The sequence below is a fragment of the Setaria italica genome, chromosome III (genome assembly GCF_000263155.2).
Source record: "Setaria italica strain Yugu1 chromosome III, Setaria_italica_v2.0, whole genome shotgun sequence".
Classification (NCBI taxonomy): domain Eukaryota; kingdom Viridiplantae; phylum Streptophyta; class Magnoliopsida; order Poales; family Poaceae; genus Setaria; species Setaria italica.
The window spans coordinates 4555273-4571013 of record NC_028452.1 but is presented as its reverse complement, the minus strand read 5'-3'; the positions used below and the strand labels follow the sequence as shown (position 1 = coordinate 4571013).

The 15741-nt window shown below is 47.3% G+C and overlaps 1 protein-coding gene across 3 annotated transcripts; it reads left to right on the top strand.

Annotated features, from left to right (window-relative positions):
• Positions 1–49: 49 nt before the first annotated feature.
• On the top strand, positions 50–6665 carry LOC101764557 (transforming growth factor-beta receptor-associated protein 1). Of its 3 annotated transcripts, XR_001163719.2 has the most exons (15): positions 50–1129; positions 1674–1949; positions 2471–2667; positions 2744–2885; positions 3018–3287; positions 3357–3429; positions 3699–3747; positions 4196–4460; positions 4583–4638; positions 4753–4821; positions 4935–5046; positions 5335–5406; positions 5509–5566; positions 5701–5790; positions 5989–6038. XR_001163719.2 is itself a non-coding variant. In XM_004960534.3 (14 exons), the coding sequence occupies exons 1-14, from the start codon at positions 185–187 to the stop codon at positions 6347–6349; spliced, it is 2811 nt and encodes a 936-aa protein (XP_004960591.1). In that variant the 5' UTR covers positions 52–184; the 3' UTR covers positions 6350–6665. The 3 variants fall into 3 exon arrangements, 1 of the variants encoding a protein (XP_004960591.1); XR_001163718.2 differs by having other exon boundaries at positions 5335–5566; XM_004960534.3 differs by lacking the exons at positions 5335–5406; positions 5509–5566 and adding an exon at positions 6254–6665 and having other exon boundaries at positions 52–1129; positions 5989–6159.
• The last annotated feature ends 9076 nt before the right edge of the window (positions 6666–15741 follow it).

The window sequence follows — 15741 nt, the reverse complement described above, 5'->3', positions numbered from 1 at the left end:
GTGATGTTTTGGCGTGTTTATCTCCCTGTCAGCTATACAAGTCTGGACTCTTGGAGTCGTCTTCCTCCTTGGCCTTCGTCCTTCGACTCCAAGCAAGCAGCAGTTTTGACTGGCCAACCGACTAGTAAGCTACGTAGCAGCCATGGCGCGCCGCTTCCCCTAACCCTAACCCCAACCGATTCTAATGGGGTCCCAGCCGCCGGCCTCCCGCGCGGCCCTCGAGCCCCTCGCCACGCTCGACCCCGCTGCGCTCGCCGGCTTCCCTGCCTCCTCCCCCCTCACCGTCCGCGCTGCCGCCCTCTCCGCCCACCTGCTCTACCTGGGCACCGGCGGCGGCAAGCTCCTCCTCTTCTCCCTCCAGGATCCCTCCACTCCGGAGTTCCTCCGCCTCCTCCCCATCGGCGCCACCCTCCCCGTCTCCGCGATCCTCCCGCTCCCCTCCGTCGCCCGCCTCCTAGTCCTTGCCGACGGCCTCCTCCTCCTCGCCGACCCGCTCCTCTCCCGCCCCGTCCGCCGCCTCGGCTCCCTGCGCAACGTCGCCGCCGTCGCCGCCCGCCGCGGTTATTCCGCCGACCCGGTCTCCGCGTCATGTTCCATCGCTGTCTCCGTCGGCAAGAAGCTGCTCCGTGTGGACCTCACGCTGCAGGACGGCGACGAGCTGGATGTGCAGACGCGCGAGATCGCCGCCGTCGAGGGTGTCAAGACGCTCGCTTGGGTCGATGACTCCGTCTTCGTTGCAACCGCGACTGGGTACTCACTCTTCTCTAGCACCGCCGGCCAGGGTGTGGACATATTCACGCTCCCGGAGTCCTCCGGACACCCGAGGGTGAAGCCACTCTCCGGTGGTGACGAGGTGATGCTCCTGGTGGACAATGTTGGGGTGGTCGTCGACAGATTCGGCCAGCCAGTTGGAAGCAGCTTGGTGTTCAACACTACACCTGACTGTATAGCCGAGGTGTATCCCTATGTGATTGTTGCTGGGAACGCCAAGGTGGATGTGTACAGAAGGAGAAACGGGGTGCACCTAGAGACAATTCCTGTTGCCAGGACTGGTCAGGGTGTTTTGATTGTGGCTAGCGATGATGATGGGATCGGCACAGAGCTAGTTGTGATCGCTACAGCTTATAAGGTAACGTAGGTACGTTACTCATCCATTATTCATCTGTATCCCAATTCTCTTTTATTCGTTTGAACTTCTGTATCCAAATTCTAGTAGTGTTATGCGGTACCACAACTGATGAATACTAGTATAACTTTGCATTACAAGCATCCTAAGTAGATACATTCAACCAAGCACACCAGACTAGGTGTGGAGGAAAGGTGACCTATATGAATTTGGCATGGGTTGATAGCTAACAGGTGCATACAACTGTGGTTGGACTTTAGTTTTACAAGTACGGCAGCTTACCTTACAGTCATAGTGTTAGGGTATATATTAGCTATAAGTTGCATAAATGAGGCTGGCTTTTACCTGTCTTATACAATTTTAGTACCATATGTAGTTATCTAAGATTCTAGGAAAGGTTTATGGTAGTGGAAACTGAAAACGTTTCCTTCATGATGTGCAAAATGAATTTGTAAGTGTGCAAATTTCAAAAAGTTTAGTCCAGATCTAATTTATGCAGATTATATTCATGTACAGTACTGATGTAGGAATCAATTGGCTTATCCAGGTTTTTTGCTACCGTAAAGTATCTTCAGTGGAGCAGATTAAGGCATCCTTACGAAGGAAGAACTACAAGGAAGCTATTTCTCTGTTAGAAGAGTTTCAGTCAGATGGTGAAATCTCAAAAGATATGATCTCCTTTGTCCATGCACAACTTGGATTCTTGTTGCTTTTCGACTTGCGCTTTGAGGATGCTGTAAATCATTTCTTGCTCTCGGAGACTATGCAGCCATCAGAAATATTTCCATTCATCATGCCGGATCCTAACCGTTGGTCAGATCTGGTATGCTACACTGCCACTTGGTGGTTGGGATATTGCATATGAGATAACGGATTTAGTTCTGTTTCTAAACTAAATTGTGACATACATCATGAGTTGAGTTGCACAAGTGCTGCTTTATCAAGTTATCTAAGTCTTAACCTGTTTCTGTGCATGCTGAAAATTCAGATTGAATGCTTACATTGAGCTCTTAAAAATATCCAATAAATCTGAATCAACTAATAGTTTCTCTGTATGGACCAGCTTGACCAAATTTTAGCACAACAGTTATAGATAAGAACTTGTTGAGCCATAGTCAGCTAGACTATTTATGATTACTCAACTCTTCCTTTCAGTTTATGTTTAGTTTTCAATTTTTCCTTCAGGGTTCTACTACATTTAACATTAAAATTAACCCTATGTCCATACCTACTGATTATAAGTTAGGGGGAAACCAAACAATCTTCATTGATACCTAATACCTTCTACATTTAGCTATTTGTTTCTAATGGTAACCATTGACAATAATATTATGTATATGTTAGGTGCCGAGAAAGCGTTATTGGGGTTTGCATCCTCCCCCTAAGCCCCTTGAAGAAGTTATTGATGATGGACTGGTAACAGTTCAACAGGCATTGTTTCTGAAAAAGGCAGGTGTGGATACAGTTGTGGATGAAGATTTCCTTTCAAACCCACCAAGTAGAGCTGATCTTTTAGAACAAGCGATCAGAAATATTATCAGGTATGGTATATGGAGTTTATATTCATCATGAATCACTAGGAAGCCACATCTAACTGCAAAGATGCAATGAAACTAGGTACCTATGTGCATCGCGGATGAAGAATCTGTCTTCTCCGGAGATGGAAGGAGTTGATACTTTTCTGATGTATCTTTATAGAGCACTTGATCTTGTTGATGACATGGAGAAGCTTGCATCATCTCAGAATAGCTGTGTTGTGGTATGTACATGCTCTTTAATCATCTGCATCCAATGTGCTTTTGTGCGTTGAAGTATTGAAGTACACATCGTGGTCTCATCCTAATATCACATATGAGTGAACACTAAGAAGGCTGCATGCTGCGTTTTTCAGGATGAACTAGAATCCCTTTTGGATGACTCTGGACATTTGCGGACACTTGCTTTCTTATATGGCAGTAAAGGAATATGCCCCAAAGCTCTTGCTATATGGCGTATTTTGGCAAGAAATTATAGTTCTGGTTTGTGGAAGGATATGTCTGAAAATGGTTCTTGTGGAAGTTCGGTTGAAAAAAGATCTGGTGAGGAAATTGCCGCTATAGAAGCAGCCAAGATCCTCAAAACATCATCTGATGAGGACCTTGTTCTGGAACATCTTGGATGGGTATGCATTTCAGGCTAAGGACTTCTTTATCTTATATCGAGTGTTTGTTTACCGAATGTTTACTTTCAGGTGGCAGACATTGATCAAGAGCTGGCGATTGCAGTTTTAACATCAGAGATGAGGGAAAATCAACTCTCACCAGGTAATTGATTTATTCCAGATAAACCAATGTATCGGTATGCTTTTACTACATGGACAAACACAATTTGCAGTTCCTGAGCATGTGTTTCACAGAGTGGTGATAGGAACAGAGGGGTGAACTGTTTTAGAATAAATTGTTTCATGGTTATAGCTGATTGTATGACATTCAGGAATATGGTTTCTTTTAGTAATTGAGGGCTAGGGATCTTAAAATGGCTATTCTGTGTAATAAACTTCGTTATCATTTATTTGAATAATGTTATTTTGCAGAGAAGGTTGTCGCTGCTATTGATACAGAGAAGGTTGTAATCCATCAAAGGTATAGATGATTGTCCATGAACTTCTCAACAAGTTTATATCTCTTAATTCTACAATGCAAACATAATCTTTAAATTTCATATTATCTCCCCATGTATGTGAAGAAAATATGAGGGATAAAAGTAGTGGTAGCTTGTTAGTTTTATGTTTTTGCAACCTTCAGCAAAGAACCCTAGGTATGCAACATCCTTCTAACTTTTAGTCGCCAAGAGTTTACTGGACTAATTTTGGCCCATGCTCTTAATGACTTTCTGATACAATTATGCAATTAGTGTTATTCCTGTCGTGTTCTTTAAAGCTGTTTGTCTACCTCTTCTCCTTTCATCTCTTGTTCTCTTGCACCACCGTCATCATTTACCATTCATCAGCAGAGAATACCATGTAGTAATGATATTTTTCTTATACATCCCTTCTGTTATCAAGAAATCTGAATTGGCCAAATTATACAGATATTTGCAGTGGTTGATTGAGGATCAAGGTTGTGATGATCCTCACTATCACACATCATATGCTCTTTCGCTGGCCAAATCTGCGATTGAAGCAGTTCATATGGAATCTAAATATAGAGGGAAAGATGATAGAGAAATTGATTCTGATGCACAATTCATTTACTTGTTAAGAGAGAAGTTGCAGTTGTTTCTGCAAGCTTCAGACCTGTATGATCCAGAAGACGTGCTCGATGTGATAGCAGAATCTGAGCTATGGCTGGAAAAGGTGATGTTATTTGGATTTAGAGTTCCAAGTTTGCCCGGTTAAATATCTTTCCATTAAAGTCTCGTGCTTGCCTGATTGTGCTGTCATAATTAATAATACTGATAGACTTTTTCCTTTGTCAGGCCATATTGTATAGGAAGATGGGCCAAGAGAATATTGTACTTCAGATACTAGCATTGTAAGATCCTGTGCTGTTGGGTTATCTTTATTATATGCTCCTTTTCATATGTATTAGTTTGTTGTAGCCTATAAATTGCACCTTTGACTCTGTGCTGCTTGTTACATTATGAAGGAAACTGGAGGATAGTGAAGCTGCCGAACAGTATTGTGCAGAGATTGGTCGAGATGATGCCTATATTCAGTATGCTCCTTTTTCTCACATTAATATTTCCATATTGCCTTGCTTTTTCCCTAGTCTTTTAGCTTCACAATATGAAATAATCTCATGTTGCCTCCATCTTTTTTCGATCTCAGGCTTTTGGGTTTGTATTTGGATCCTCAAAATGGGAAAGAGCCTATGTTTACAGCAGCTGTACGACTTCTTCATAACCATGGGAAATCTTTGGATCCAATGCAAGTATTGGAGGTACTAGTTTATTATTTGCATCAATACTCGCAGATTCCTTGAGAATCTTTTTGCATGCATGCTAGTTTGCAAGAGGTTATTGTTCTGGCAGTATTCTAGGATGGTATCAGTCACGTGAGGAGAGGGCAGAATAAATATCTTAAAACTAGTTTGATCTGGAAAGGTGGTCTTCCGTGTTCTTGTTCTCGTGAAAAGTGAATGGTTAAAATAAAATAGGTCACAGATTGTTCCCTCTTCACAATAGGACTCATCCATCAATATCTGAACAATTTTATTTACCTGTTTTAGTGCCCAAGTCTTGCCGTCAGACATTCCTGTGTAATGACTATGGTCCTTTAAACAGGGCTTGTAATTGTATAGGTAAATAAAATGACCTATAATCTCCTAGTACTGGTATTGTAAAAGAACATATGCAAAACTGATACCCATCCCTTTTTCTTGTATTGCTATCTTCCACACAAGCCTTGGAAATGTGAGAAGTCTCAAAAAGGTTACCGCAATGTTGATACCTAAGTACAAGGTACTCAACGCATCATTACATGTTGTAATTGCTGCAGTGCTGCCATCTGCATTCTTGCCCTTATGTGCCGTGATTATCCTGTTGTACGCTAGTTTCTTTGGAAAAAAAGAATCTGAACCATAATGTTGTGCCAGAGATTATCTCCCGATATGCCTCTTCAGCTGGCATCAGATACAATTTTGCGAATGCTGAGAGCCCGGGTGCACCATCATCGTCAAGGACAGGTGAACATAATTCTTTTCCTATTTTTAGGTGGATTTTTTATATTGCCCATTTGAGAAACCATCTGCTTTGACCATTTGAGAAACCATCTGCTTTGACTTTGGCCTATTTCAACTGACTTTCTTTCTGGTTATAAGCTTATGTCAGATACGTCTTACCAGTTTAATTTCTATGCTTTCCCCCTCCTTGGCGTATTTTAGATTGTTCACAATTTATCACGTGCGACAAACCTCGATGCACGGTTGACAAGATTGGAGGAGAGATCAAGGCATGTGCAGCTGACTGACGAGAGTATCTGCGATTCCTGTCGAGCTCGACTCGGCACCAAGCTATTTGTGATGTACCCAGATGACTCAGTTGTCTGCTACAGGGTATGTCTGTCTAGAAACTTGAGGTGTTGAGTTTGAAGATAGTCGCTCGTTTGCCATGGAGGTTTCAGCTTTCTGTGCAACTTTGATTTTGCAGTGCTACCGGAACCAGCAAGGTGATTCCTCCTCAGGGCATGGCCGTAGCTTGAGGAAAGATGTTATATTCAAACAGAGCTGGCTTGTCAGTAGGTAGATAGCGATGAATGAAGATTGCTGACTGGTGTGCGTCACTAGAGAATGAGGCTAGCATTCGGCGGCATTTGCTCACGTTGTTTTTCACATCTTGAAAGCCGAGGTCGGAACTTGGAAAAAGCACTCGCATTCCACACAGACCCTAAGAATGCAACATATGTTTGTCCATAGTGTTGTTTCTATTTTATTTTCTTCCGGAGGTTGAATGAATACGATAGAGGAGGTGTAGTCTGCTCTAGTGCTTGTACACTGTTTGATAGAGACATACTGCTGGTAAATGGAAATTGCTGTTGAGGAACTCAAAATCTAGTTCTGTATGATGATGTGTCACCCAGTTTCCAGTGCCGACCCCAGTAGGCCGGTAGTTTTATCTTCGGTAATGCTGCACAACAGAGGTCCGGAATCTAAAAAAAAAAATCGGATGGCTTGATATATGTACCAATAGTTGCATCGATGTTACAACTATATTTTCACATGTTTCATGGTGAATGTTGTACGAAACATAATGTTTATGTTGCGGCGGGAATTTTCTATCCCAGAATCGAGCGCCGTAGTCATTTTTTACATATTTTTCAATGTTGTAATTATATATTTTTGATGTTTCAGATATTTTATTTTGATATTGTAATGGAGCGTCCGATGGGAAAATTTCGATCGGACGCTAGCTAGTAGTACCGTTTTATCCTATGTGCCATCACACAACCAAGAGAGAATAATGTCCAAAATGACCGCACCTACATTGTCACGCAACGAGAAACTTTCTCCAAAACATATGACACCGTTCCAAACAAAAATAAAATAAAATTCAGAAAAAGGGGCCCCATGTAAATGGGCCCATTGTAACGGCCGTCGGCTCGGTTGGGCTGGCCGGCTGGTCTATTTTTTTAATGGGCTGTGCTGAAACTTTAGGGTATGCCAAAGGCATTCTTAGTAATTTTTAGGGCGTGTTTGGAACTGCTCCGCTCCAGTTTTTTCAGCTCCGCTTTCAAAGTATCTTACTAAATACACCCAGCTCCAACAATCCTAACTTCAGAAAAAAGGTAGATCTAGAGAGTAACTTCAAAATTTTTCTGGAGCACCTCAAAGGGTGCTCCGAAAACATAGGTTTCATACCTTCTCTTAGAGTTGGGTGGAAATTACCCACCAATACCACTGGTTACACATACCGGTTCGAGAGAACAATAGATCAACGCTCCCTCCTCCCCCTGACTGTTCATCGACGCCCCCCTCCCCTTCCCTCTCGCGACTGTTCTGTGTCGCCGCCACCTCTTCTCCTCCCTCCGGCGCCAAAAACCGGCGGCATGGACGTCGATGATGATGCTCAACCCCCTCCCCCCATCATGGCATACCGGTGAGTACTCCTCCAGCCAGATCGATTTTGATCCAAACTTATGCCGCCCAACTCCCGCGGCGGTGGATGCTCGAACGACGACGACGGCTACAAGGAGGACGAGATGCTGCACCAGCGCCTCATGCGCACGGGCCCGCGCGCTCGCGCGCCGACTCCTTCGATGTCGAGGCCTTCGATGTACCCAACGTGTACCGCCCATCAGGTGCGCGCTTCCTTCATTTCATCTGCTCACTTGAAATGATTTTTGGTGCGACGTACCATCGCCTTCTGGACCTGATAGGTTTGTTGTGGTAAGAGTATGACCATGAGTCCGTGAGGGTGCTTGCTTTGACATGATAGGTTCCTAATTGCTTTTGGTGTGTGCATTTCTGTAGGTAATTTTGGTCTGTGCATCGATGCATGTGTGTGAAGGTGTCAAATTAGCATCGATGCAGTACTTTGGACAAGTATGCAAGGACCATGTCAAATTAGCCTTATTCTGATCTGTCTTCGGTTTCATAAATGATGTATTTGATGTACAATTGGTACTTGTGACACACATTTCTTTAGATAGATGTCAAATTATTTAGTTCAATTTGCTTGTTAGTTCAACTGGACTTTTAGAGTGGAGTTACTCTATAGATTTTTCAAGTATGTCAATCTTCATGCAAAAAATTAGGCGAAGAACTTTAGCAAATGGGTATTGTAGCTCACACAAAAAACACCAACCCAACCAAGGGCAAGAAAGACTATTTCCACCAATTCTTACAATTTCTAGAGCTGGAGTTTACACCATTAGCCAAACAGGTTCATAGCTTCCTATTTTCCTAGAGTTGGTGGAGTAGAGCTAAAAAAAGTGGAGTTGGTGGAGTGGAGTTGTTTTTTCTAGAGCGGAGCAATCCCAAACACGCCCATAATGGTTGAATGCATGTCCAGCACACACACATGACAAGATCTTAAAATGAAATATTGTATAACACAGCAGAACAAAACATATATACATAATCTGGATGATTAAGGAACAATGGAAACTACAAGGATGAGATAGGTGGTTAGGAAGCTTTCGTGTTTAGCCCCTGCGTGAGCAACAAGGCAGCGCGAGCTGCCGGTGGCTAGGAAGCAGCGCACGGACGTGGCGAACGCCTCGACCGTGGCGCGCGCCACATCCACGTTGGCGGCCTGCCTCCGTAGCGCGTCCGCGAGCGCCTCCTCGCCCACCACCGCAAACTCCTCCGTGCCGCGCCTAAGCCTACTGGCCATCCTCGCCATGCTGGTCTCCGTGCGCGCTGCCTCCTCCTCGACCAGGGCGGCCACAACCATTTCCTCGAGTGTCGGGACGTAGCCTTCCTCGATCGATGAGTCCGTGTCGCCAGCCACATACCCCAGGAAGCCCGACATGTCAGGGTCGACGAGGTGCTCCACAATTGCTAGCCGCCGGAGCTCCTTCTCCCGTAGGTACCGCGTGGCGGCGACCAACTCTTCCACGTGGGCATGGCGCGCATCGGAGAATGCGGCCTACCGCCGCAGCACCTCGACGAACGCCTCCTCGCCCGGCCGTAGCAACAGCACCACCACGGCCCGCTGGATGTCGTTCGCTTCCTCCCCTATCGTGTCCGCCGCCCACCACGCCTTGGCCTCCACCCCCTCCGCCCAATCCCACGACTCGGGAGAGAGACGCTCGATGTCTTGTAGAGCCGCCGCCATGGACAGCAAGGCCCCAAAACCCTCCTCCAAGCCTCGTGTGACCTCAGCGGCGGCGCCGTCCTGCTGCACCAGCTCCCTCAGTAATGTCAGCTTTGCCTCGTCCAGCAAGTACGCCGCCACGTGGTCGCCATGGATGGGTATGGTTGACGTCTGGAACCGACCGGAACACGATGATATGATCCGATTTCCGATCATCGCCCCTTGTATATACAGGCATATGTACGTGGACGGACTTACAGATATATACAGGACACATCCGAGTATTTTTTTTAACGACCGCACAAGATAGCGTGAGTTGCTATTGATATAGCAGAAAAAAATACAAGACTATAACCCCAGGAGGTCATGGACAGGAAAAAGAAAAGAAAAGGAAAAAAAGCTCGACTCGCTTGGTTGGGTTGGTATATCAACGCGGGTAACCACTCAACTTGAAAAAACCGATAAAACTGTTTGGTTGGATTGGGACAACAACACGGTCGTACCACTGCACTCAAGATAGTGGCAGCAGAGCACACAACATCACTGGACTTACAGGAATGCAGAGCTGAAGCTCTTAACGCGACACCCCAAACCATCTCACGCTCATGTAGTCGCCGGACCTCCAAGCGTGACTTCGCGTTGACAGGGAACCGAGAAAACAGACCGTACCTCACCGAGAAGGGTACCGCCATGTGGGACCCTTCGCCGTAGTGCCGCTGCAAAACCACACTCCACCCGATAGAGTGATACCACCAGATCCGGACATCTCGCATGTTGCCTCATAGTCGCCACCACGAAAACACAATGCACTAGGGCCTTGTCACATCCGTCGATGGACTCCACCTCGCTCTCGTCACCTCTGAGAGATACTGTGTGCGGGGGCCTTGCCACGTCCACCACAGTACTCCATGTCTCGGATCCGTTTCTTTTGTCACTGTCCGAACAATGTTGCCCTGCTTCCCAAGGTCACCATCAATCCACCAAGCCGCTGCCGTAGGTTGACTTCACCTTGTTGCTCAACCCGCGCACATACCCTCTGCTAACGTGCCAGTAAGCCAAAGAAGTCGCTTGCGCCATCTTCCGATGATGTACCGCACCGGAGTAGCCCAACAAAGCTGAGCAACCCACCACAGTCCGTTGCAAACCTAGTCGTCCCACGATATCATTGATGCAAGCGCCATCCTCCAACGTAGTCCCACGCCGCACTCACAATTGCCAAGCAACGCCAGCCGCCGTGGTCCGCTGCAAGCAGCCAACCCGACAACCCTTGGCCAGCACCACAAGTACGGTCACCTCCACGTGAGCTCAGCAACCCCCGACAAGCTTGCCATCCTGCACCATGCCTCCTTGCCACGTCTCAAGCCCGTCACAGTGGCACCGCCACCACCAGCGGCAGTCTCCCATGACCATCGGCGTCACCAGCATTGCCAGTGTAACACCTAAAATTCCATCATGAAAATAATGTAAGCAACTCGGTCTAGTTTTTTGTGCTCTAAGGACTAAATAAATTACTTTAATTAAATTACGGTCTTTAAATAATTAAAGAGCACTTGAAATAATTTTAGAAGCAATAAGTACTTGGTAGAGTTTTTCTTTTCTCTTTTATTTTGGCTTTTGTTTGAATGCTTGCTTTTGAATTTCAAAAGAATTTGAATTGGATTTTGAAAACTTCAACTTTATTTAAATTCTCAAAACCCACCACCTCTCTTTTCTCTCCTTGGGCCGAAATCTCTTCTCTCTCTTTCAGCCCACAAGCATTATTTTTCCTTTCCCCCTCCCAACCGAATGGGCCATTTCCACCAGCCGGCCCATTTTCTTTTCCCCCCTCTTTTCTCCCTGCGCTGGCCCAACTCTCCTTCGTTTTCCTCTTGGGCCGCCACCTCCCTCTCTTTTCCTCCCCACCCGCCGGCCCAAGCTGGCCCAACCGGCCTGCTACCCCTTCATCTCCTACCTCCAGGCGCGTGGAGCACCAGAAACACCCGCACGGGTGCCGTGCGCCGCCCTGTGTGCCGCCGGCCGGGCCCCCCTCGCCTCCCCGACGTCCCTCGGCCTCCCGAGCCCCTCCACGACCTCACGACGTCTCCCCTCCCCCACTCCCGGCCTCAAATCGTCGCCCCATCCTTTCCTCTCCCCGGAAACGGCCGCACAACCTTGAAGGCCATTAATGGCTGGCCGACCTTCGATCTCTCCTGGGAGCCCCCTCCGCTCCTCCCCGGGGCCTATAAAGGTCGCCATCGACCTCGCCCGGAGTTTCCCTTTCCGTTTTGCTACTCACCCGCCACTCTCTCGCACCGCCGCGCCGCCGCCCAAGTCGCGCCGCTGCCCGTACTTTCGCCGGTGAAGTTTCTGTTCTTCTCCGGTGAGGGCCCTCTCCTTCCTTTCCCTCCCTCTCTTCCTCCTCTCCCCCACCGAGGCGCCGCCGCCCGCGCGCCGGCGAGCTCGCCGCCGGCGAGGCCTCCGCCCAGGCCGGCGAGACCCCCTCCCCGTTGGCCATGCCCCTCTATGCTTGGTTGCCTGTTGGAGGAAGAAGATGGAGTTTTTGCAATCTAGTCCCTGAACTCTCTGTTATTCCTTTTACTTAATTTCTTGTGTCTTGTAAAGTTTCCAGAGAAGTCCCTGAAGTTCCTGTATTCTTTTATTTTAACCCGAGCCATGTCATTTTGTAGATCTAACCCTATGTTTCTCTATTTTCGCATGTGCTGTTCAGTATATCTTTCTATAATTCCTTGCTAGCCCCTGAAGTATATAGTTAATTCTGTTTTAGCCCCTAAAACTTGTTTATCTCATATCTTCTTCGTTTTAAATCCGATTTCAGCGATTCTCGCGCTCACGCGATCGTCTCTGCATGAACGTTAGATTTAGGAGTTTGTTGTAAGCCTTTGCATATGTTTGTTGTACTGTTTTGATCATTCTTTGTTTGTTTGCCTTGTGTGATCGTGTAGACGACGTGACGTTCGCGGAGGAGCAAGTCCAAGAGCAGCCACCGTTCAAAGAAGAGTACTCCCAGTTTGCCGAGGAAGGCAAGTGGCCTTCTCCCCCTGCATGCTCTTTTTGTCCCAATAATATCATGATTAAACACTTTATTTATTTCTTGTATGTGCATAAATTTGACAGGAATGCCTATCAAGGACTTACCTAGTTTTAATCCTTATTCCTTGAAAACCTGTTTAATCATGTTGGGTAGACTTGCTAGTCGCTTAAATTGAGTTGGTCATGTGTTAATCATGAAACATGTTAATCATGCTTTATTTATGTTGCTATACATGTTTAATTGCAAGAACACTTGTTTTAATCGGAACATGAAGAACCACCCAAGAAAACAGTACAACCACAACATCACATGGCTCTGATCTTAGCCGAATAATTAGGCATGTAGTTAGCTAGTGGCTTTACCGAAAGGGCAAGGAGGGGGAAGGTGTTGGGTGCACGATCCGGAGTAGTAGCCTTCGCTAAGGTGCTGTCTCATTAACGGGTTGTGGTCCACATCGCTACTGAAACTCTAGCGGGCTACCAGTTATCTGCGTGTCTTTGTAAAGGCTTCGTAGTGGACCCCCCAGCCACTCACCAAAGGAAGTGTTTAAGGGCTTTGCAAACCCGGGCGACACGGGGGACCACGAGTTGTGCGTAAAGTGTACGACCTCTGCAGAGTGAAAACTGATATATCAGCCGTGCTCACGATTAAGAGCGGCTTGGACCCTCACATGATAATTGAACTTAAAGATGAGATTAATCTGTGTTACCTTTATTTTTGGGTTATGTTAATGTTATATGCTTAATTGGGTTGGTATAAACTTACATCTAGTAATTAGGTGCTGCTAATAAAAATTTGACCAGTTAAAACGCTAACCGCTTAAAGCCTTGAGCCATTCCTTGTGAGCCTTGCATGTTTCCCCCACCTGCTGAGTACCAACCATAAGTGTACTCACCCTTGCCCAAACGCTGTTCAAAAGCTTATGACGACGGGGAGTTCTTCGACGACTTCAAGGAGTTCTAGGCAGGCGGTCCACCAGTCAAGCCTGTGGAGAAGCTGCGTTGTGTGTGCGTGCGTGTTAAGTTATCGGTGAATGATTAAAGACCTTCGTGTCTATCACGCTGAGTGTAATAAAGTTCCTACTGGTTTATGTACGTTTTTGAGCACCGTCTTTGATGTATTCAAAGATGACGTCAACATATGTGTGAGAATGGATCCTGGCACACATATGCGATGCATTCGGTTTTATCCAGAAACCGGGTGTGACAGCCAGAAGCCAAGTTAGATCTCTTGAAATGATGCCTCCAAGAAGGGCACAACACCAATGACGCCATCGTCGCTTATCCAGAAACTGGACAGGGTTTTCACCCAGAGAACCCCGTGCAGTAGGGATAGAGCTTCAGCATGACGCCCCCAATAGGGAGAGCGACGCCCTAGGGCGCCGTCGCCATTGCTACCAGTAAGATTGCCGGTAGAGGCTTTCGCCCGGAGCATCCCATCCCAAGCGTTGCATGCACATGGCTTGGCACTACCAAGACCACAACCACGAAAGCCCGCTCGAGGGCGCCGCTGCCGCCGTGCCCCTTCGCGCCGCGCCGTCATGCCTCCTCATCCGCTGCCACTGCACGCCCACTCCTTGCGCTGACCGCCCAGACGTGCCCCCGACTCAGATGCGCCGTGCTGTAGCACCCGCGTGCGGCCTGCACGCCGCAGCCGCCACCGGGACCGTGCGCAGCCCACGTCTTCCTTGCCACGCGCGCGGCCACTTCCGCATGGACTCCTCGGCACCGCACGGCCCCCTCGCCTCACGACTGGCTGCCGATGCATAGCCGTCTCACCCCTTGTCGGGCCACCACCTCGCTTCCGGCCGCTAACCTGTGGCCACACAGCCCCGATGCCGCGCCGACACGAACCTCCGCACATGCGCGCCCTAGACGCATGGCCACCGGATCCAGCCGAAGCAGGCCCCTGTTGACGCTCATTATTAACCTAGTTTTAGTGACATTTAACTAGTGTTTTTATACTTAATCTAATACTTAATCTACCACTTGACACCTGAAATAACCCATTATTACATATGTGTTGTATTTTGGAGCATATTGTATTTTGGCAGGAAATACGACATAATCAAGAGTGTTTGCATAAAGGGGTTAATGAATATTTGGACGTGGGTGGTCGAGGGATGGCAGCTCAAGGAAGGAGAGGATCAGGAGGGCTAGGAAGGGCCCAGGCTGATCGGCCTGGCCCAGGCCCGGTCGACCTCCCGTTTCTTCAGCGTGAAGCCTACGATGATCTCTAGGGTTTTTTCACCGATATTGACCTAGAGCCGCCGCCTATTGCAAACTATAAATACCCCCTCGTGGACTTCAAGGAGGAGGGATTGGATAGAGAGAAGGAAACACCACGTAAACACCATCCACCGCCACCACAAGGAGGAAAAACAGAGAGAAGATCGGATCTACAAAAAGCCACACAAAACGGAGCACCAGAGGAGGGAGGAACCTCCCCGATCGGCTTGGAGGTGTCCAGGCCGATCGGCCTGGGGCTTTTCTACCCCTGTTCATTGTCATCTTCAATCCAGTTGGTCTATAGGGCGATCCTTACCCAGAATTCTATCAACATGTGTAAGATCATGGGGGTAAAGTCTCTGTTTGTCCTCGGGGTTGTATGGAGATCTTGATTTGTAATTGTTGAACCTGTTGTTTAATATCTGTCTGTTATCTATCATATCTTGATGATGCTCTTTCATAATGGCTGGCCAGTGTTACTTTGATTGCTTATTCGCTTACCTAGAACGATCATCAAGCGTGTTCTTATCGTTCAATATTTGATTACTCTCGTGTAGTGACAACGTGCGAGAGGGAAAGTGTAGGGTACGATTCACATCCACTCATGACAACACCTAGATTTAGTTCTTTCATGCATGGTGATTGCATCTGCAAGTGATTCTAAATCTCTATGATAAGCATTTTATCTATCTTGTTTACATCTATGCTCTCTATCTGCTTTAATTTAGATCGCTATTTGTTTTGTTAGTTCAATCCTATCATATATAAAGAACCTTCGGTTATATAGATTAGTGCTTAGTTAAGCATGCAAATCCACTTGTTCCATGGATTGATAAATCTTGGGGGATTACTCCAAGGAAAGAGCTACAACTAAAACGTATGGTTCATAAATTGACGTGCTAGCTGCTACCAACAGCCCCCATTGCGCCTCCACGCATGGCCACCTTCGTGCACTACAGCCACAGCCGCCGCCATTGCCGCACCTCCGTGCCCTGCAGCCACCACCGCGCCTCACCACCGGTCGCCTGACCTGGCTAGCCTGCGCAGCCCCCACCGCCGCTGACCAAGCCCGGGCCCTGCCCACACGCATTCTGCCGCCCAACGCCACACACCAGCCACCA